General features: G+C 54.0%; 1 protein-coding gene across 1 annotated transcript in view; it reads left to right on the top strand.

Moving 5' to 3' along the window:
- Positions 1-20,721, top strand: part of IGF2R (insulin like growth factor 2 receptor) — a 102,996-nt gene that overhangs the window by 25,832 nt on the left and 56,443 nt on the right. Inside the window, 8 exon segments of the mRNA NM_001244473.1 lie at positions 2,586-2,710; positions 4,560-4,658; positions 9,410-9,542; positions 10,744-10,873; positions 12,955-13,060; positions 15,510-15,672; positions 15,827-15,992; positions 16,810-16,913. Coding sequence (NP_001231402.1) covers positions 2,586-2,710; positions 4,560-4,658; positions 9,410-9,542; positions 10,744-10,873; positions 12,955-13,060; positions 15,510-15,672; positions 15,827-15,992; positions 16,810-16,913 — 1,026 coding nt within the window.

The following is a 20,721-nucleotide window of genomic DNA, read 5'->3' as shown; positions in this document are numbered from 1 at the left end:
GTCTTTAAGGTGGGGGGCCGCGGCCCAGGAGCGCCCCCTTCTGGCCTCAGCGCGCGCAGCTCCCTGCCGGCCTAGCCCGCCCTCCGAGTCTCCTGGAGCGCAGCGCTGCGGGGGCGCGCCGAAGCCCCGCCCTGTCTCGCGGCCCCGGACACGCCCACTGTGGGCGGGGCGCCGGGCGCTGTCCATGCGGCGCTGTCCTCGGTCCCGGAGCTTCTGCAGTGCTTCTGCGCCTATTTGGTCGATTTTCGAACAGACTCCGGGAGTTGCAGTCAGAGATGGAAGATTCTGGCAAACCTTTGCCACGTAGGCAGGCAGGAGAGAGAACCGCCGCACTGTTAGTCTGATGCCGTGGGTCTGGAACCCGTTATCTCCTCTCCGTTGGCATCTTAATTTTCACCCCTTCACCCCATCTTAATTTTCACTCTCTTCCTCTCTTTTTCCCGTAAAAAAAAAAAAAAAAAACAAACCCTCAGGTGTGTGTACAGGGTAATTGTAATCCTGACGTCATGGTACACCCTCGTCATTAATCTGTGAAGTCTCCCTTTTCTTTTTGCTTTTGATGAGCTGTCTCAGATGGTGCAGGGAACCCCTTCTCTAACAGTCTAAGACCTTAACGGCAGCCGCCATCTCTGTGATCTTCCATTCTCTCTCTTTCCTGGACGTCATCATTCACTCACACCCTGTATTTAAAATTTTTCTTCCTTGCTTCTTCTCTTTCCTAGTCAGAGTCAGTCACTCCCCCCCGCCCCCCAAAAAGAAGTCTGGTGTATGTGGTGTTTTTAACTTTATAGAGAGTGTATGTATCATGCTGTGTGTAACTTTGGGGGACTTAGGGTATTATATTGCTAAAACTCAACCGTATTGTTATCCTTGACTGTGGTGTATCCCTCTGACTCCATGTAATATTGTGCAGATCTACCAAAGTTAATTTATCCACTCTTCTGTTGATGGGCATCTGATTTGTTTCCAGGTTTTTGCTGGTATGAAGGACACAAGATGTTCTTTCAGGTGTTTTTTGGTTATGCATATGTTCTTGGTGTTCTCTTGTGTATTTACCTAAGAGTAAGGGTTGAACAGCTATGTCATAGAGTACATGAATGTTCAGGCCAAGGACATAATGCCCTCCTCCCTTAGGTCGTGCTTGTGCTGGTTTGCGTTTGCATTAGCAACCCGAGAGAGCTCTGGACCATCTCTCCGCCAGCATTTGCTATTTAATTTTTGTCAGTAAAATGGCTGGAACTGGTAGGCCATGTGGTGTGGTCACTAGCGGTGTTCCACTATCCCTTTGTATATTTATGAAGGTGTTTTTCATCTATCAGATTATGTCTTGTCCATTTCACACTGAGTTGTCTATTGCAGGTGACCTGTTCTTTCACTCTGGAAGCTTTAGAATTTTCTCTTTACTTTGGAATGAAAATCACCATACTGTGCCGAGGTGGGGGGTTTTCCCTTCTTTCTCTTCTTAGCGTCTGTCAGAGGTCGTTTATTTTCTTTTATTTCCTAGAATTATGAAAACGGTTTTTGTTTCTGTGTATGTATGGATATTCTTAATATTCTTTGCCAGCTCTGGTATCTCCCACTTTGTAACTTATTTCTGTTTTCTTTAAGCTATTTTTTGATGAATGTAAACTTTTACATTTAGGAAGTGAAATTTATTGATTTTTTTCATAGTTAAGGTTTTTGAGTCTTCGATATTTTCTTATAGTAAGGCCTGAAAGATAACGGTTTTTTTATTAAGAGTTTTAAAATTTGTTTTTTGATGTTGACACCTCGAATCCATTTTGAGTTGATTTTTGAATACAGTGGTAAGCAGGGATCCAATTTTTATCTTTTTTCCCGTATGGATTGCCATTTGTCAGACAGTCTTCGCTCTCTGACCTGGTACATTACTCTTGCTGTGGATCAAAGTTTGACTCATAAACACTTCTGTGTCTGTGTTCTAGTCTCTTGATCTAGATTCCAGTCTGTCCGTTTATCCGTTCTTTTGCCAATTACCAAGGTGTTAGTTAATATCATGTAGACTTTTCGTTGCATAGTATCCCTAACTGAGGAGTGATCACCCTACTTGAGGACCAGTCTAAAGACTTTTGATTTTATAGCGCGCACGATGGGATGTTACTGAAGAATTTCAGCAGCCAAGCTACATTTTCCAATTTCTGTTTTTGAAGATCACACTGGTGCCAGATGGGTGGGGAAGGGAGAGTGGTGAGGAGCAGGACAAGTGTTGGAGACAAGGGGACCCATTAGGAGGCTGTAGCCAGAATGCAGGTGATGGGTGATTGCGGTTTCATTGGCAGAAGAGATGGAGAGATGTGAGTGGATTTGGGATGCGGGTAGAACCAATCGGGTTTTCTGATGCTCTGGATGAGAGAAAGATGGGCCTCAGCGCAGTGTGTTTGGGGCTTGACAGCTGGGTGGGGGTGGATGGGCAGGGCATTCCTGAGACAGAGTTCTGGGCAAGGGACGGTTGTAAGTTTATAAGCTTTCAGGTGAATTATTGCCGTTTTTAATTTGCTTATGCTTGTAAACAGCTTTGTGGTTATCAATGTTTTATAGCTTGCTCATGCTCTTTTCTCTCCAAATAGGAGACTCTGTTTTGAAAAGTGCCTCCAGATCTCTTCTGGAATTCAACACGACAGTGAGCTGTGGGCAACAAAGCGCGAATCACAGAATCCAGAGTAGCATCACCTTCTTATGTGGGAAAACCTTGGTGAGTTCACGTGGAGGCACTTTATAACTAATAATTTGTTTTGAAAATGTTTGTCCTTGGGGCATTCTTGCTAGAGTGGCATCCTGGGATGAATAAGTGAGCAAAAGTAAAAACGCAAGCTGGCAAATAAACAGAAACCCTGACCAATTTACCATCAGCATCAGGAACCCATCAGTAAACACATCCTAAGCCTAGAGTTACAACTTCTAAGTGAAGCTTGACCCACAGCCTGTGTAACACGACGATTTATAGATCTGTGTCTTTAAACTCTAAAGCACTGCTTAATGTTTATGGTGCAGGCGTAGTTTTTTTTTTTCCCTTTCTTTCTTCTTAAAACTTCACCCGGCATTTTTATTTTGATAGTTTAGCTTATTTTTTAAAATGTTTTTCCTTATACACATTAAATTGGCAGGACCTCTTTCGAGAAGAAGCTTTGGCTGGTGGGTAATGGGGTTCCCAGCCTCTTGGGGTGTATGACTAGTGTTGAAATGGGACATAATTATTGAAAGCATGGTGTCTGTTCTTGTTCTCTGCATATTGTATGTGTGTTTTTTTTTTTTGTTTTTTTTTTTTTTTTATTTGTCCTTTTAGGGCCATACTTGCAGCTTATGGAAGTTCCTAGGCTAGGGGTCCAGTTGGAGCTGTAGCTGCCGGCCTGCACCACAGCCATAGCAACGCCAGATCTGAGCTGTGTCTGCGACCTACACCACAGCTTACAGCAACACCGGATCCTTAACCCACTGAGCGAGGGCAGGGACTGAACTTGGATCCTCACGGTTACTAGTTGGCTTCATTACCACTGAGGCACAACGGGAACTCCTGTTTGTGATTTTTTTGATTTTAAATCTTGAGTATTTAAAATTTTCATTTTCAGTCTTGGGTGTTCATCTCTAAGGAAATGATTGCTAGCTTTTAGGAAAGGCAGTTTGTGTCCAAATCCTATGAATGTTCTCTAATCAGAGTAAGAATCCAAGTGTCTAGAAAACTCAGGTTGAGTGAAACCCCAGATTGCTTGAAAATCTCATTTTTAGAATTTGGTGCTGCAACTGTTGGATTTTCAGGCCTGCACTGTCTCACCTGAAGAACTTTAAAAATAGAACTTGGACTGTTAATTTTGGGCCAGGCCATCAGTGGCACTGTTTCCTATGTTGAAACATTGGGGAAAGCGTTTTTTTTTTGCAGCAGTGTGAGATCTGGAGGTCTCAGTTACAGAATAAGCTGCTGTTTTAGTTTAACTAGTTTCCTTCAAGAGCTGTGTGTTTACCGTGCAAGAACCGGAGTTGGCAACTCTTTAGCTTTGCACACGGGAGGGTCACGGTAAGTTCCCGCCGTGTCCGGTCCACCAGCCACGCCGAGGCCGACCAGTTTGGAGTCACTGCTGGTTCCGGCCTGAGGAGGGGCTGCCGTCAAGGGTGGGGGCGTCTCAGCGAGGCCGGCTGGTGGACGAGCCCCGACAGGTCCAGCTGGGCCTCCTCCCTCGGCTTCCAGGAAGCATGAGGTCACATTTTCTGGCTTGGGTTTTGTTGGCACTTGGTCCAGAGAACATTTGGAGTTTGAGCGTGGAAGGACCCTGGGGATTTACTTCCCAGGAGTTTCCTGTGCTCGCATAGTTGGGGCAGTAGAGCAGTGTTGGATCATTAGAGCCAAATTCCAACGCAATTTTATGAAGCTTTCGTCTCAGACGTTTTGGGGTTTGGGAACTTGCTGGATGAGCTTGTTTAACGGAAACAGTTGTGTGTCATCCCCCCCCCCCACCCCCGCTAGTTTAAAAATTTTCATTAGCCTTCAGTGTTTCTGACTTGAGAAACAAACACTTTACAATGTGCTAACTCACTTTTTTTTAAACTAGGGAACTCCTGAGTTTGTAACTGCAACAGACTGCGTGCATTACTTTGAGTGGAGGACGACAGCGGCCTGCAAGAAAGACATATTCAAAGCCAAGAAAGAGGTAACCAGGGCCCTCCAAGGTGACGTGCTTGTGAAGTACATTCTGGAACCGTCAAGGTGTGACGTGCTGACGCAGACCTTTTGGGGTAGAAATCTCGTGGTTGAGTGAGTGAGCTCGGCTTAGTGTCCTCTCGCCGCCTGCACGTGCCGTCGCAGCTCGGGGGTGGCTTCTGGGTGGTTGTGGGTCCAGGCCAGGTGTGCCTAGCCCTTCGGTTCTTGCCCGCTCACCGCAGAGACTGGATGGCTGGCAGCCTTCCTGCCGCTCCTCCTCTGGTTCCCGGTCAGGTGTCCCCGGTGGCGGAGGACGTGCCCTCTCCCCGGGCCTAGAGCCTCCGTCGGAGGCTCTGCCGCGTGACTTTCCCTGGTGGCGGCGGGGGCAGAAGGCCCTTCCCACGGCCGTTTCTCCGCTCTGGCCGCCCGCTCTGGCCACCGAGGGTCTTGAAGGTGGTTTCCCAGGTGCACCCCGGCAGCGGTCGGTCTCTTTGGGCTGATTTTTCTCCCTTTCCTCTGTTGGTTTTCTGTTCCGAAAGGTTGAGTTCAAAGACTCTCTCTCTCAGGCCTGATAGAAGGGGGTGATCACGCATTTCTCGTGGCCTGGCGCGCTGTCTTTTTTTCTTTTCTAATCAATGAATTTTACTCTCTATATAGTGATGGCCTTTAAAGAAGGGCAAAAAGAGGTGTTTGTTTTTAAAAAATAAAGCAGATTATGTTGGAGCAGGAAGTTATCACGGATCCTTCGGCGGTGGCCGTGCGTGGAAGAGTTGAAAGGCTGCTTCCCTGCAAAGCGTGTCGGGAGTGCCCAGGGGGAGGAAAGTTCAAAGTGTGCAAAGAAAGAGGCCTAGTGAGCCGATGCCAGCGTGGAGCAGGAGATGGTGTCAGGTTTAAACTGTGCCTTTTAAAACTTAGGTTAAACCGTGGGCCTCCTGGCCATTAACGGCAGGAAATGCACCTTTGAAAACAGCTCCAGGCGCCTCCTGCTCTCCCTGGAGACCCCAGGGCTTGCAGGCCTCTCGAGGTTCCCCAGAGCCCTGACTAACCCGTCCTGGGTGCCCCCGTTCCCCTGTTGTTGTCAGCGAGCACCCTCTTACCTGGCTCTGCTGAACCGGCGCTTGTCTTTCCACCGCCGACGGAGTGATTACTTCCTGAAAGGAATAAAGAAACGGTGGCTTGTTTTCCATGTTCTTTGTGTTGCAGGCCAGAAGTCACAAACTACATCCTCTGTTTGTTCGGCCTCAGAACTAAGAATGGTTTTTGCATTTTCGTAGGATTGTAAAAAAGCGGAGAAGAATACACAGCAGCGACTTGCGTCACTCCCAGAGCCTAACGTGTTTACAGAACAAGCGTGCTGACCCCTGTGCTCAGTCGTGTTTTGGGGGTGGGAATGGGGAGATACGGGCTGTGTTTTTCTCAAGGGCTGTTTCACTTCTCTTAGAAGCTGATCTAAAGATGCAGGAGGAATGTCGGTTTATTCCCAGTGCCTGTTGCTTTGGGCCCGGTTGGCAGCAGCTGGGTTTTACTCGTGCAGTTTTCATTCATCGAGGGCCTGTTGTGAGCTAAGCGGTAGGACTTTCATCACCTTTCAGAAGGGCGGTTGCCTTTGGGGAGCCCGTAGGCTAACGGCAGGGAGGCCACGTCTCTGCCTCAGGTGCAGAAAACTTGGACAGGAAGGACCGGAGAGCAGGAGGGTTGCTGGGGAAGCAGCGCCGTCACCACTGGTAAATGATAAGAAAGCGTGTTCCCGGAGTTCCTGTCAAATCTGACTAGCATCCGTGAGGACCCAGGTTCCATCCCTGGCCTCTCTCAGTGGGTTGAGGATCTGGCGTTGCCTCGAGCTGTGGTGTAGGTTGAAGATACTGCTCAGATCTTTGTTGTGGCTGTGGCGTAGGCCGGCAGCTATAGCTCCCTTTTGACTCCTGGCCTGGGAACCTCCATGTGCCTAAAAAGCCAAAAAAAAAAAAAAAAAGAGAGCATATTCTCTTTTCTGTGTCTGCGGGAGCATTTGATTACACCTCACGGGCCAGGACGGAACTTCAGGAATCGTATTACGTTTATGTTTTTGTGAAAAGCTCATCATTCCTTAACAAAAAGCATCCGGATTTGGTTTGGTGGCAGCATGGCCTTGATTGCTCTCACCTTATTGATGTTTTTTCATTTTCTTTTTTTTAAGTGATTTTTATTTTTTTTTTCCATTACAGCTGGTTTCCAGGGTTGTGTCGGTTTTCTACTGTACGTCATCTCCTCATTTCTTTTGTTGGTTTTGCTTTGTCAGATTTAGAGTGATTTGATGGGAGTTCCTGGGGTGGCTCAGTGGGTTAAGAACCCGACTAGTGTCCGTGAAGATGCAGGTTCGATTCCTGGCCTCCCTCGGTGGGTTACGGATCCAGCGTTGCTGAAGGCTGAGGCGTAGGTCGCAGATGGGGCCCTGATCTGATGTTGCCGTGGCTGTGGTGTAGCTCGGTGGCTGTGGCTCCGATTCAGCCCCTAGCCTGGGAACTTCCATATGCTGCAGGTGCGGCCCTAAAATGAAGGAAAAAAAAAAATAGGATGGTCTGATGGGCAGAGATCATGTGATTCCAAAAAAGTGCCTTTTAGACCCACCAGTAGGGTGCTTGTTTTATTTAGTGGGCTGGTGGGCTGGTTTTATTTAGATGGTAATTTCTTTAAAACGTGGTGGACATATGTCCCCCCTGAGATTCCACTCTGGGGAACACAGAAAATCCAGAAGCGGCCGGCTCGTGGCCTTCCCAGCATGACATAAATATGGTTCGTGTCTGTACTTCCAGCGTGAACAAGGGTGACTCAGTGCACGGTGCAGGGAGCTGGCCGCCGCTCCTTCCTCGGCGCCGCATTCCTGCCCTTAGGAAGGCCCCCATTGCTCTGCTCGGCAGAGCAGGAAGTGGGAGGACTGCCTGGAGTAGAGAGAGATGGCCTTGAGCTGGGGCTGCCTGGCTCGCTGGAAGCCCTTGAGCCTTGGGCAGGTGGAGCTGGTTTCAGGAACGCGGGCTCTTTCACCTTCAGCCCCGTCTCCCCTCCTGCTCCCTCTTCTCTGACTTTGTCCGATTGCTCCCGTCGAGGTGACTTAACGACTCCGTGTGCACGTGTGCACGTGTGCACTCGCTGGGGGTTGACAGGCTGTAGATCTGCAGGATTCTGGACACTCGTTACTTTCACTGGAACCCCCTCATGGCCCATGGATGTCCCTTTCTGGCACTTGGCGCCTTTCTGCCAGACGTAGGGTCAGGTGTAGGTTTGGTTGTCCTGCCCCCCTGCCCCACCCTGTGCCTGAAATCTGCCCTCCTCTTCGTCAGCAGGATCTCTGATCAGCACTGTAACTGATGGAAGACTTTGCTTTTTAAAAAGTTTTTTTATGCCCTCCCCACCTTTCCCCCTGTGCTGTGCCCATGGCAGGTGGAAATTCCCCGGGCTGGGTATTGAACCTGCGCCAGAGCAGTGACAATGCCGGAAACTTAACCCACGGAGCCACCCGGGAGCTCTGAGACTTAAATGCGTTCAGGGTCTGGTTGAAAGGGAGTTGAGGAGTCCTGCTGAGGCCGCCTGGGTGCAGGTCCTTTGATTTAATCCACCGGCTCTCTGCAGGCAGGACGGGGAAAAGGGTTAGTGGGCCATGGATTCCTGCCGGTTTGAGAGCATCATTTAAGAAACACCTAAAAGCTAATCATTAACGTGAAGCTGCTAGGACCTGCCTGGGAGAAGACAGCTTTAGGGAAATCATCCGTAGAAAGTGACGCAGTAGCCTGCTTTGCAGTGGCGGCGGAGGACACGCGTTCGTAGGATTTTACTTGGCGGAGGCGACTAAGATGACCCTGTGTATTCGTTTGGAGCTGAGACGTGGGGAGTCTTTCACATGGAGCCCCGGCAGTCAACCTCTTGGTCCGTACAGCAGCCCTGTGCGGAAACTGCTGGCGTGACTTCCACTTGACACGTGGGGAGACAGGCTCGGAGGCTGGGTTGGCTCACGGTCGCGCTGTGTCAGCCCCAGAGCGTGGTGGACCCAGCCGTTGTGCCTGCAGAGACTGCTCTTGAAACAGCTTCTGCTGGGCTTGGGGGGCAGAGGTCACGGCTAGAGACGGACGTTTGGGAATCAGTGGCGGGTATTTCATGCCAGGCATGAGGTTGCCAGGGAGTGGGCGTCGACTGGGACGTGGCTGAGAAGTCAGGCCTGGGCCGCCTCTGCATTTAGAGTCAGTTCCAAGGAAGGTGAGGCCTGTTCCCAGGAGACGGAGAGCTGGAGCCAGCAGGCGGTGTCGGAGGGACCCCCGGAGCGCCTGGGAGGCCGGGTAGCAGAGTGGAGGAAGGGTTTTGGGCAGGAGGAAGGAGCAGCCCCGAGGGAGCCGGAGAGCGCAGCTGGGGTCAGGGAGAGGGACCGGGAGGAAAAGGGCACAGTGAGAACAGGCAGGCCGAGGACGTTGGCTGGGGTGGCAGAGCTGCAGGATGGTGGCCTGGGTGTGGGGGGTCGGGCAAGGGAGGACACGGGTGAGGTGGCGGGGGACAGCCTGCCGTTGAAACGGTGTGGTGAGGGGGGGGGAATGGTGGGATGCGGGTGCGAGGAGGCGGCTTCGGAAGATGCTGGGGGAGCAGCTGGAGCCTTGTTGGCCTTGGCTCTGCTGTTGTCGGGGAACTCCCGGCTGGAGACCCTGAGGCGTGGGGCCTGAGTCGTGTGACAGGGTCGGGGCTTTGCTGAGTCACCAGCCCCGGGAAGCCGTATTTGAAGACCCTCGTGCTGTCTCCTAGGTGCCGTGCTACGTGTTTGACAGAGAGCTCAAGAAGCGCGACTTGAACCCACTGATCAAGGTCGGCGGCGCCTACTTGGTGGACGACTCGGACCCGGATGCGTCTCTGTTCATCAACGTTTGCAGAGACATAGGTCTGAACCCGCGGGCCTGGGGAGGCGGTAGAGAAGGTTTCCTTGGAGGCCTCGGTGCCTTTGCCTGTCCTTTGGGGTCCTTTTTGGACCCCCACACCACTGATTGGGCCCCGAAGATGTTTTCTGTGGTCACCCCCCTGCACGCCCCCCACCTTATCGCCCCCAGGAAGGTCTGATTCCATTGCAAGTCTTTCCAGACCACGGGTCCCTCCCTCCCACTGTGTTCTGAGGGCCAGATTCTCAAGTAAAGCTGCCCCCAAGGCGAGTGGAGAACGGGCTGATTTGGGGTCTGGGGGCGCCAGGAGCGGCGGGGGCAGAGGTGGGGCAGAGAAGGCACAGTACCCCTCCCTCTGAGAGGGGTCAGGCCTTAGCGAGGCCCCGGCCAGCTGAGGCCAACTCGTGCCTGTCCCGTGGAGGGCACTCGGGTAGGCTGGGCTGTGGCCCTGAGCACCAGGAGGTCCCTGCTGTCCTGCGAAGGGGGCTGTTAAGCCCCGTCACGTAGAAGCTGTCAGGGAACCGGACGCAGTGTGTGAGGAGAAGCACAGCTGGAGTCCCCGTGGCCGCCGCTGCCGCTGGGGCCTGTAAAGTCCGGCTGTCCCTCCAGGCCCGTCCAGTTTGTTCTTGTCTTTACTCCCCCCACCCCCCAAACCCGGGAGGCAGCACCCCAGCCGTTGGCTCCATCTGTAGTTTGACCAGAGGTACAGAGACAGTACGTGGTGGGTGTAAGTGTGAACCCAGAACCGTCTGTGAGATCTTGCCGTGAATCTGCTCCCCTGCGCACTCCTCCCGTTCCTGCAGTGCCTGCATTTTCTGGAGGGGGTCCCGCTCTGCTCCTGCAGCTCCAGGAGGAGAGGGGTCTCCCTTAGCCACCAGTAGTGTCTGAGTCCCCATGTGTTGGCACCGCCTCTGTCCCACGTGCAGAGCGGGCACCTGCCAGGTTGCTTCACCCTCGCTTCGTGGCAGCCCTCCGGCCGGAGAGCTGCTCCCACTTGCTGCTCTCCGGGCGGTCCTTGGCTTGTCCAGGGCCTTGGGAACGGAGTCAGCCCTAGTCTTTTTGGTTTCCAAACTTCTCCCAGCTTATGTTTATCTACAGAGACTTGAAAAAACGCAATACTTTTGCTAAAGGGACCTGGACCGAGGTTTGGTGCCGTCACTGCGCCTACGTGTGGTCTGATTCCACGTCCCTCGTGCCGTTTTACAGACACGCTCCGGGACAGGGCTCCACAGTTGCGTGCCTGTCCCTTGGGCACCGCAGCCTGCCTGGTGAGAGGGGACTGGGCCTTCGACGTCGGCCGGCCCAGGGAGGGGCTGCAGCTCCTGAGCAACGACAGGTGGGTCTGCTCTGAGTGTTTCTGAGCTTCCGTGAGAAGCTGGCTTTTCAGGGAGTTGCAGAAATAGGCCCTTTTCAGCAGGGCTTGAGATAACCTTTGCAAAATTTATTTCCTGTGTGCCTATAAAGTTATTTGTCATTACTTGAGTCACATAGGCTGGCTTGTTGACTTTCTAATTAATCACTTGTCTCTTAGAGCAGGAAACCGTATATCATGAACCAGCTCATATCTATATGTGTATCGACTTCATGAAATAACGTGGGTCACATAGGCTGGCTTGTCTCAGAGCAGGAAACCGTATGTCCTGGTCCAGCTCACATCCGCATGTGTGTCCACTTCATGAGATAACACCTGCCTCAAGGTGTGTTCTGATCTGTTCCCTCTTCAGCACCCACGACGCTGGTTTCGCGTCCACAGTCATCTGTTCCTTAAAAACACTGTCCTGGGCCCTCCCGTCGTGGCTCAGTAGGTTATGAATCTGACCAGGATCCATGAGGACGCAGGTTTGTTCCCTGGCCTCGCTCAGTGGGTTCAGGATCTGGTAGTGCCATGAGCTGTGGTGTAGGTAGCAGTTGCGGGCTCAGATCCCACAATGCTGTGGCTGTGGTGTAGGTTGGCAGCTGCAGCTCCGATTCAACTCCTAACCTGAGAACTTCCCTGTGCTGAGGGTGTGGCCCTAAAACAGAAAACAAGACAGAACACCGTGCTTGTGGGCGAGGGGCCGGAGGGCCGCTTGGCCAGCGCTTTTCTGGGTACAGGGTTTGCTTCTGGTGGCCCCCTAGCTCTCGGTGGGGTGGTGGCTCGTGTCTCCTGCTAAGCTGTGCTGTGTACACACGCTCCTCTCCTGTGTTTGTAGCTGACTCAGCAGAGAGAGGTTTTTCTCCAGCGTGTCACTCGTGACCCCGTCCTGAACTTGGGTCAAGGATTTTGCTTTTCTCCCCGTTCCCGGGGCCTTTGGTCGATGTCTCGTCGCACCTGCTCTAGCTTGAGAAAGGGGTGTGTCGGCGCATGCAGTTAGACTGCATGTCTGTCCCCAGAACATGCTGGAGCAGAACCCAGATTTGGAAATGTTCTGGAGAGGTCCATGTGGGTGTCTGTATTCACTTGCCGGAGCTGCCATAGCAAAGTACTGCAGACTGTGGCTTCACCAGCTGGAACGTGTGACATTCCTCTTCCTTCAGGAGGCGAAGTTGTCAGCAGGGTGGGGTCTCCTGTGACCTTCCTGCTCGGCTTGCACACGGCTGCCTTCTTGGTCTTTCCTCTGGGAACCCGATGGCCTCTGCTTATAGGGACAGGGGTCCTATCTGATTAGGGCCGACTCCTTGGCCTCACTGTAGCTTGGGCACTGTTTCCGAGGACAGCCCCGTGCCCCGGTGCCAGGGGCTAGGGTGCCTGCGTGTGGGTTTCGTGGGGGTGCCGTGAGCCTCTCACATCGTCTTAAGGGATAAACGGGTGATCTTCGTCCCGGGAGAGCTGGAGCGGACTCGGTGAGGCCTGAGCTTGTCTTCCGAGTGAAGGAAGGTCCCCTGTCCTCAGCGGTTCTGTGGCCCGTGCCCTGGGAACCGTGGCCACAACCCACAGCGAGACCAGCACCTGCTCCGGCGGCCCCGGGCTCTTCCCAGCCAGGTTGCCAGCGCCGTGCCATCTTCAGGTTTTAAAAGAAGAAGAAAAAAAAAAAAGCTCTTTGGCTTGAGCTTAGACCTTGTTGCTTGGGGAGGAAGTGGTCGTGCAGCCTTGTGGGCTGAAGTGCGTTTGCCGGCCCGGCTGTGTTTGTTTTCTTTTGTTAGTTCATGTATAATTTTGTTTGTTGAACCCAAACAGCTTTTCTTAGCTTCTGCGTTGGTTGTTTCACTTCTTCTTCTTTTTTTAAGAAAAGAGCATTCCCCGAATTTTACTTAGAAATTTTTTTCTAAAAATGGAAATAAACATGTTATTCTGTCCTGTGGCTTCTTTTACGTTTCGTTCTTTTTTCTGTTATCCTCTCCCCCAGATGAGCCTGCCAAATCCCCAGGGCCCCGGGTGAACTGGAGTATAACTGGGCCTTCTCTTAACACTCTTTTTCTCAACGTGCCTTCCTCCAGGCTCGTCCTGAGTTACGTGAACGAAGAGCCAGCTCCCCCAGACTTCTGTGACGGTCACAGCCCGGCCGTGACCATCACGTTCGTCTGCCCGTCGGAGCGCAGAGAGGTGAGCAGGGTGCCTCTGGCGTCACGGGGCAGCAGGGAGCACGTCTGGGGTCTGGGCACGGGGTATGGGTGCAGGCAGACGGGAGGCCTGCTTCCCAGGGTGGGCTGGGCCCAGCGAGCGAGGCCAGATGCAGGCGCACAGCTGGGTGGCCTTTTCTCAGCCACCCTGAGGGTCTCCACCTCTGCTAACAGGGTGGTGGTTTGTTCAAGTGTCCCGGGCAGTGATTCTAAGGGGTCTGTGGGCAGATTGAACAGGTGTCTGTTGTGATGCTGGTTTGAAGGAACCTTGGAAAAAGCGTGCGTGTGATCCTGAACCTGTGATGCCACGGCTCTTGCTGCTTCGGATGAAGCAAAGGTGCAGAGGGCCAGTGGCTTCACAGAGGCACAGTGAGACGTGAGTGGTCCAGGTAGGGTGCAGACCTGGCAGAGAGTGTGGGGCCCGCGACTGCGGTGGGGATGGGCGCCCACGTGGGAGGACCACGGCCAGGGAAGGTTCCTCTCACCCCCTGGCACAGGCACACGCAGGCCGAGCGATGGCTCTGTCCTGCTGTTCACTCACGTCTAGTGCAGCTATACACTCCTCAGAGGCCGGGCCCGAGGCTGCTGCGTCCTCCGGCAGAGCCCAGCCGTGTCCGGGGGGCCAGTGCCGCTTGAGTGTCTGAGCCGATGCGGTGCTGATGGAAGGGAGACGCCCCCCCCCCGCCCAGCCCTGCCCGGGAGGAAGGGGAGGGCTTTCCTGCCATTTGTGTCTGCCTTCTCCTGATGGAACCGAGTAGGAGGCGCTGAATTCTTTTACCGAAGAATGTCCTCCCCTCCCCCCAAACAGACGTGGGATTTGCTCTGGTTTCTGGCAGGCAACTGGCGGGTGGATGTGTGTGGTGGGGCTGTATGGAGACAGACGTGCAGTCCAGGCCGGCTTTGCCATTTTATGTGCCCAGAATTCCAGGGCCGCACAGCGTCAGCTTAGTGAAGCCCCAAGTGGCCAGTCATTGACGTTGGTTCTCAGTGTGATAGGGAGGAATAGTTATTTCTCCTTTTCATTTCTTCGTTTATACTTTGCATCCTAAAGACCTGCCTCGAAATCTCTGGAGCCTGATGGCCTAAGCTGGCAGTGGCTTTCCCGTTTCCCTTTCCTACTTGAGAACCACCCGAGGCTCTGGTGGTGAAGGGAGGGGGTCGTTGCCCTCCCTTCTCCGTGGGATGCGAGGCTCTTTGGGGTGTTGGGAGAGGAGGCTGTTCCCTGGGCCGAGCTTGGGTGTCATGTGCTTAGATTCCTTCATACTTGAAGGTTTATTGAAGCATTTCCGGTGGCTCATCGAATGCTTTCAGGAGCTGGAACTTTAGTAAACATTCATCTTGGCAAAGAGATCTTTAAAATAAAAAAGCTTTATTGAATTTCTGTACTATAAAAATTCACCTGTTTTAAGCACATTTTGATGGTCATTAGCATATTGGCGCACAGCCGTTGCCATGGTCGGTGTTAGGGTGGCCCGGTTGCCGTCGCTCCCCTGCTGCCCCGCCCTCCAGCCACAGACCTACTTTCTGTCTCTGGATCTGCCTGTGCTGACACCCACATACGTGGGGCCACACACAGTGTGGCTTTTGGGGTCTGGCTTGTCTCACTCAGCGTTTGGCCCACCTCGCTGTGTATGTGTGTCCCACGGCCCTGCGCCAAGTGGTTAAAGCATCGATTTTGAGTCCTCCTCGGGGCTGGACTTGCACTTCCTCAGCTTAGCTAGTCGAGCGAGTTGTTTGTCGTCACCCTGGCACTTTGGCCTGTGCCCGGCATGAGCAGGTGCTCAGTAAACATTTGCCGAGTGAGGGGCCTGGAAACAGCACAGCTGCTCCTGCTGCTGAGACCAGTGAGACGCTTCTTCTGAGGGGGGGGCAGGAGGTGACAGTGCGCCCGGTGCACGGTGACAGCATTGTATCCTTCCCAGAGTCCGGGTTTGTGGTGCTGACACCCTGGCTTCACCCAGGGGCAGGGACAGGTTGGAGTCCAGGTGAAGAGAGCCCAGGAGTCCTAGGAAATTCTTAGGAAAGGGGTAAGGAACCGTCTCCCCAGGCGCGGCCGTGCCCGCGTTGGGTGGGGCTCCTTGTGGCACAGGCCCAGGAGCACCTCCGATTGGAAGGAGAGAGCCTTCCCCAGGCCCCTTCACGAGTCCCCGCTGCCGGCCACGGGCGTGGAGGTCAGGTGACGTTGCGTTCAGGGCAGGCTCGCAGGCCGAGGCTGGCATGTGACTCTGAAGGTGAGCAGGAGAGGTGCAAATAAACGGGGTCCCTATGAAGTCAAATACTCGGCGTCTGCGAAGGACGACGGCAGGTCCAACGCAAGAGGAGACAGACCTCCGACCCAGCCACCTTCCTTTGAGTTTTTCAGAAGCTCAGAGAGTCTGCCTTGGAACTGCAGGGGAAGGTGACGTTTCCTCCTTTCAAACCGTTCCCAACAGGGCACCCTTCCCAAGCTCACGGCCAAGTCCAACTGCCGCTACGAGGTCGAGTGGGTGACCGAGTACGCCTGCCCCAGGGACTATCTGGAGAGCAGGAACTGCTTTCTGAGCAGCGAGCAGCACGATATCACCATCGACCTGCAGCCGCTCAGCCGGGTCGGAGGTGAGGGGCCACCCCGGGGCTGGGAAGCGGGCGGGGGACCCCGAGCCGCTGGCCGAGTGCTTCGGGCTTGACTGGAGGATGCTCCTGTAAACTCGCCCCCGCCTGGGCTGGTGACAGAGCCCCTTCTCGTGTGTGCTCCTTCCCTTCACCTCAGACGCCCCTTACACCTGCGAAGGAGAGGAGTACGTCTTCTCGTTGAGCGTCTGCGGAGGAGCCGAGACACCTGTCTGTAATGAGAAAGACGCCGCCGTGTGCCAGGTGAAAAAGGCAGATTCCACGCAAGCCAAAGTGGCGGGAAGACTCCAGAATCAGACCCTCCGGTGGGTACGGCCTTCGGGGAACCTTGAAGCGCATCCTGTGCGTTCTCGTGAAAGCTAAGTCACCGCCTCGCCTCCCGGCTGCTGCCGTCTTGCGGGCGGCGCGGGAGGTCGGTTAGGCCAGCGGGCCTTCCTGCTGGGCTCGGCCACGTGCCGTGTGGCGCTAACTAGGTGGATGCCGTTCCTGGCTTGACAGCAAGAGGGCTTCCGCTCATACCGGCCCCTGTGTCGTCTCTAGTTTGTGAGGGTCCAGACTGTAGGAAGTGATCTGATGAGTCGGCGTGGCTTTTGTATTTTACAGTGTACATTTCTGAGGGGTTTTGATTTTTCTCTGGCATGTGGAGCATCTGAAACACCACTGGCGCCACATAGAAAGTGTTAAAACAGCTGGGAAAACGCGTTTCTCACGGTTCTCCTGCCCCTGAACTTGGTATTTAGCTTGAAAACACAGTTGTGTGAAAATAAGTGTTACCCAGGATCCCTCAGGTCTAGCAGTTGCCGGAAGAGCTGCGTCGTCTTGGGCGTTACTTCTTTTGTACACAATCCCAGCACGAGAGCCGTAGGGTCCTGATACTCAGAGCAAACTCCTCAGTGCGTTCCTGCAGCCTGTTACTGCTTTGAAGGCAGGGGACGACCAGGCCGTCCGTTCGGAGCTCCTCTCCCGTAGCTGCTTCTTTCCCGGCTGGCGAAGAGCGTGCTGCTGGTTTATGTCAGTGCTGACTTGATGGTTTGCAAAAGGCTTCCTGTAGAAAGGTGTAAAAACTCGAGTTTCTTTCTTGGTTCCACCAAACGTGTGTGTGTGTTTGTTACAAACATCTAGGTACTCGGATGGAGACCTCACCTTGATTTATTTTGGAGGCGATGAATGCAGCTCGGGCTTCCAGCGGATGAGTGTCATAAACTTTGAGTGCAATAAAACTGCAGGTGAGTGTGCCCCGGGCTTCACTGCGGCTCAGCCTTGAAGGGCTGCATCCTTGGAAGCCGAGTGCTGGGTGGGGGGAAGGGGGGGCGCAAGCGTCCCCCTCCAGACGTGGCCACCTCCAGGCCCCAGCCTTGGTTCCTCTGCTGGAGCGGGCGGGTAGGCGGGAGCGCCCCTCGCCGCCAACGCACACGCATCCTATTTCCGTCTCCCTCCTGTTTCCTTCCCTTCTGTTTGTTTTGGGAATGGGCCCAGCTTGGGCTTGCTGGCCTTTCTGCCCTGAATTCTCACTCCCACCGGAGCTCGCCCAGGGCCAGCGGGCGGGGCTTGCTCACCGACCTCCAGGGGGTTGTCGCTCAGCGTCTCTTAGGACATGTGTTTCTGGATGCCCCTTTTTGCAAATGGCCCTGCTGTAGAGGCTGCATTTGGGAATCACAAGCAGTCACGGGGCAAGTTTAAAAGGACGGTCTGGTTGTTCTGAGTGACTCGGAGAAGTTTCCTTGAAGTCTCAGTGGCAGATGGCACCCACGTTGCAATAAGCCGCGCTGCTGTCTGCATTGCGAAGATCCCAGACACGCACAGTTTGCATCTGTAGAGAGGTGACGGGTTCCCCCCATCCTCAGAGAGCTGTCCCCTCCGTTGACCTCCAGCCCGTGACCCCAGGTGCCTCAGAGCCGGCCGAGCCTCTGCACAGAGCTCTGGTCCGGGAGCCGCCTGCGCCCGGCCTCATCTGCACAGCCGACCCGGGCCACCCCACCCCCGAGGGTCTGCTGGCCCTTGGTTCTGTTTGTTTTGTGTGTTTCTATGGCAGCACTTTGGCCCATCTGGTCACGGGGCAGGTTCCTACGTGATTCACTGCAGGGTCAGGGAGAGGCAGCTGTGCGTGACCGGAGCTATGCTCTGCAGACTGGAGTCCAGGACAGAGAAGGTGGTCAGACGTGGGGACCAGCCCCAGGCGCCGGGGAGCGGGCAGGCCGGAGGCCCCCGGAACCTTCCTGCTGCGTCTGGCCCTGGTTGCTGTTCACAGCTCCTCTGGGGCCTGGCTGCCCCACCCCCGCTCCCCCGTGAGTGCCAGCCTTAGGTGGGAATGCCTGCTGCACCTCCGTGTGCCTCTCATGTGCACAGAGATTCGTTCCACACACACTTTATTAGTACTTACGGCTTAGACCCTGCGAGGCCCGAGGATGCCGAGAGGACCCCCCCTCCCACGGCGTTTAGAGAAGCAGAGAGAGATAAGGACCCTGAGGACAGAGGTGTGGGGTGGTGCAGGGTGGTGTGGGCTGGGTGGGGGTGAGCTCTGTCACTTGGGTCTTTATCAGGAGCAGCCTGGGGTCTGGGTGTCCATGACCCAGTTAGGAGAAGAGGGGCCCTGTAGGACAGCAGGAGTGAGCAGAGCGCGGGTGGCCGTGGGGGCTGGTCTTCGGGGCAGAAGGAAGAGCTCCTGCAGAGGCGTGAGTCTGGGTAGCAGCGAGCAGGGCAGAGCTCCGTGTCCGGACCACGGCTTAAGATGAGCCCAGGAAGGGGAGGGGAGCGACGTCCTGAAAGGCTCAGGCCTCCTGCAGAGGAGCCGGACCTGAGAAATCAGAGTGAAGGGAGCTCAAGAGAGACTGTGTGCCTGCGTGCGCCCTGGGTCTGGTTTGGCTGAGGCTTTTGGAGACCTGTCCCTCTGGTCCCGACCCCTGCCGGCTGGGCTGCTCTGCTGGGGGGCAGCCCTGTCCGTGCCTCTTCTGGCCCCGTTCTGTCTGCGCTTGTTATAAATGACTTGGCCGAGATCTCTGGGAAGGCGCTGATCTCATTTGGGCCCACTGGGAAGGTAGCATAGTGATCCAGGAAGATCCAGCGGACAGAAGGACATTGAGAAGGGCGCGTGGTCAGGGACCCTTGGGGGGCAGGTTCGGACATCCGTCCAGGAGGCCCGGGGGGAGCTGGAGCCCCCACAGCTGAGCCTGGAGAGCATTTGTGTTCACTTTTCATTGCAAAAGTTCTCGCAGATGTAAGTAGAAGGAACATTACAGTGGCTGTTCACATGCCCACCACTCAGGCTTAACAGTCGTGACTGTTTTGCTAAATTTGTTCCGTATCTCTGTGCTCCGTCACGTCACTGATGGATCACCCCACCCGACTCCAGAAAAGGACATCCTGGGGTTCCCTGGTGGCCTAGCAGTTAAGGATCTGGGGTTGTCACTGCGGTGGCGTGGTTCCATCCCTGGCCCGGGAACTTCCACAGTCCATGGGTGCGACCAGAAACAAAAGGACGTTTCTTTACGGAGCCTCAGTGCCATGATCAGACCTGACGACAGGCATACTTTACAGTGATGCCCTGACTCATCTTCATAGGCTCGTTTTGTTGTCATGTGACACGGAGACCAGACCCAGAGAGGTGAGGTGTTTTGTGTGTGTGTGTGTGTGGGCGGGGATTTGGAGTTGAAGAATTCCAGAGTCTTGAAGACTCCAGTTCAGCGATTCTGAGCAAACCGTGTGTGCTATACTGTGTCTACCGTCAAATTGTTTCATTGTTACTTTGTTTGAATATGACATCAGTTTGTAGAGAAAACTCCTTGGTGGCTTTTGTAGTTTGGGTGATTGTCATCTGCCCTTTTGCATGTCGAATGGGTGTTAATTTGCTGTGGGATATTATAAAACGTGGTCGACAGTTCAGCTTGGCTCCCCAGGAATTATTTATGCTTTTACGAATCTAGGGTTTCATGCATCTCAAGACACAAAGTTGCCTCCCTTTATGTTTTCATCCCTAATACTTTTTTCTTTAAACTGTTTGTTTCAGTAGTTTACATCTATTTTGATGTCACCGTATTGGTGATCCTGCCAATAGACCATTTTTGGGGGGAGTGACTGGTTAGGAAAGGCTCGTAAAAAACCATCCACCAGTTTAAGTGGCTCATTATCACATTAAAGTCAGGGCTGTAGAAGAGGCCTCCGAGGACTCTGCAGAATGGGAACAGCAGGGTTTTTAATGGGCCGGAACTAAGAGGCAGGGCCCATCCTCAGAGGCAGTGAGCCGGGGAAATGCAGTTTAGCTGTGCGCCTGCAGGGAAAATTGAACCGGTTTGGTGAGCAGGTGGCATTGTTTCTGCCCCAGAGCAGTGGGGGGGTTGGCGTGCCCGCCCGCTAACCCTGGCCGAGAGCGAGGGGCCTCCGGAAGAGTTCACTTTCCCTTCAGCCGGTGGTGGAATCCACATGCCCTGAGACCGTGGGAAGGGTGCACTGGGAGTGGACCGGGAGGCTGCGGTTGATGGAGAGGGCAGGGAGCAGCGGCCTTGAAGGCAGCACTGGTGTCTGAAGACCAACCACATGGTTTGGTTGGGAGTCTTGGTTTACTCTTCTCAGATTCTTTGGGGAATTAAGTAAGAATGCAGGTGAGATGCATGACAATGGGTATTTACATTTTATTTAAAACGGGCTCTCCCAGGAGCTCCCGAGTAAGTTTCAGATGCAGATCTAGCTCCACCAAAGAGATGGACCCCAGAAGCTTTCATAGTGTGGGATTAGTCTTCTGTAAATCTCTCAGCAAAGGGATAAACACCGTGCCCACTTCTGGTCCTTGGGAAACGCAGGTCTTTTCTGAAGAGTGAAATACCAACCCAGTGGGAGCAAGAACTGTGAACCAACCATGCTGTGAGGGAGGGGGTGTTGAAAAGAGGGGCGAGCTTGACTGCCCCTTGGGTGGAGGGGCAGTGTCCTGGGGTGGGGGGTGCCCTGGCCTTAAAGAGAATGGCAGAGTCCTCACTTCAAACCAAAGACGAAAGAAAGACAAAACCTACAGTATTGCAGGGAAGCATCACCTTCTGGTTCGGA

Source organism: Sus scrofa, chromosome 1 (assembly GCF_000003025.6).
Source record: "Sus scrofa isolate TJ Tabasco breed Duroc chromosome 1, Sscrofa11.1, whole genome shotgun sequence".
Taxonomy (NCBI): Eukaryota; Metazoa; Chordata; class Mammalia; order Artiodactyla; family Suidae; genus Sus; species Sus scrofa.
The sequence above is the reverse complement of the archived record's forward strand: the minus strand, read 5'-3'. Positions and strand labels throughout refer to the sequence as shown.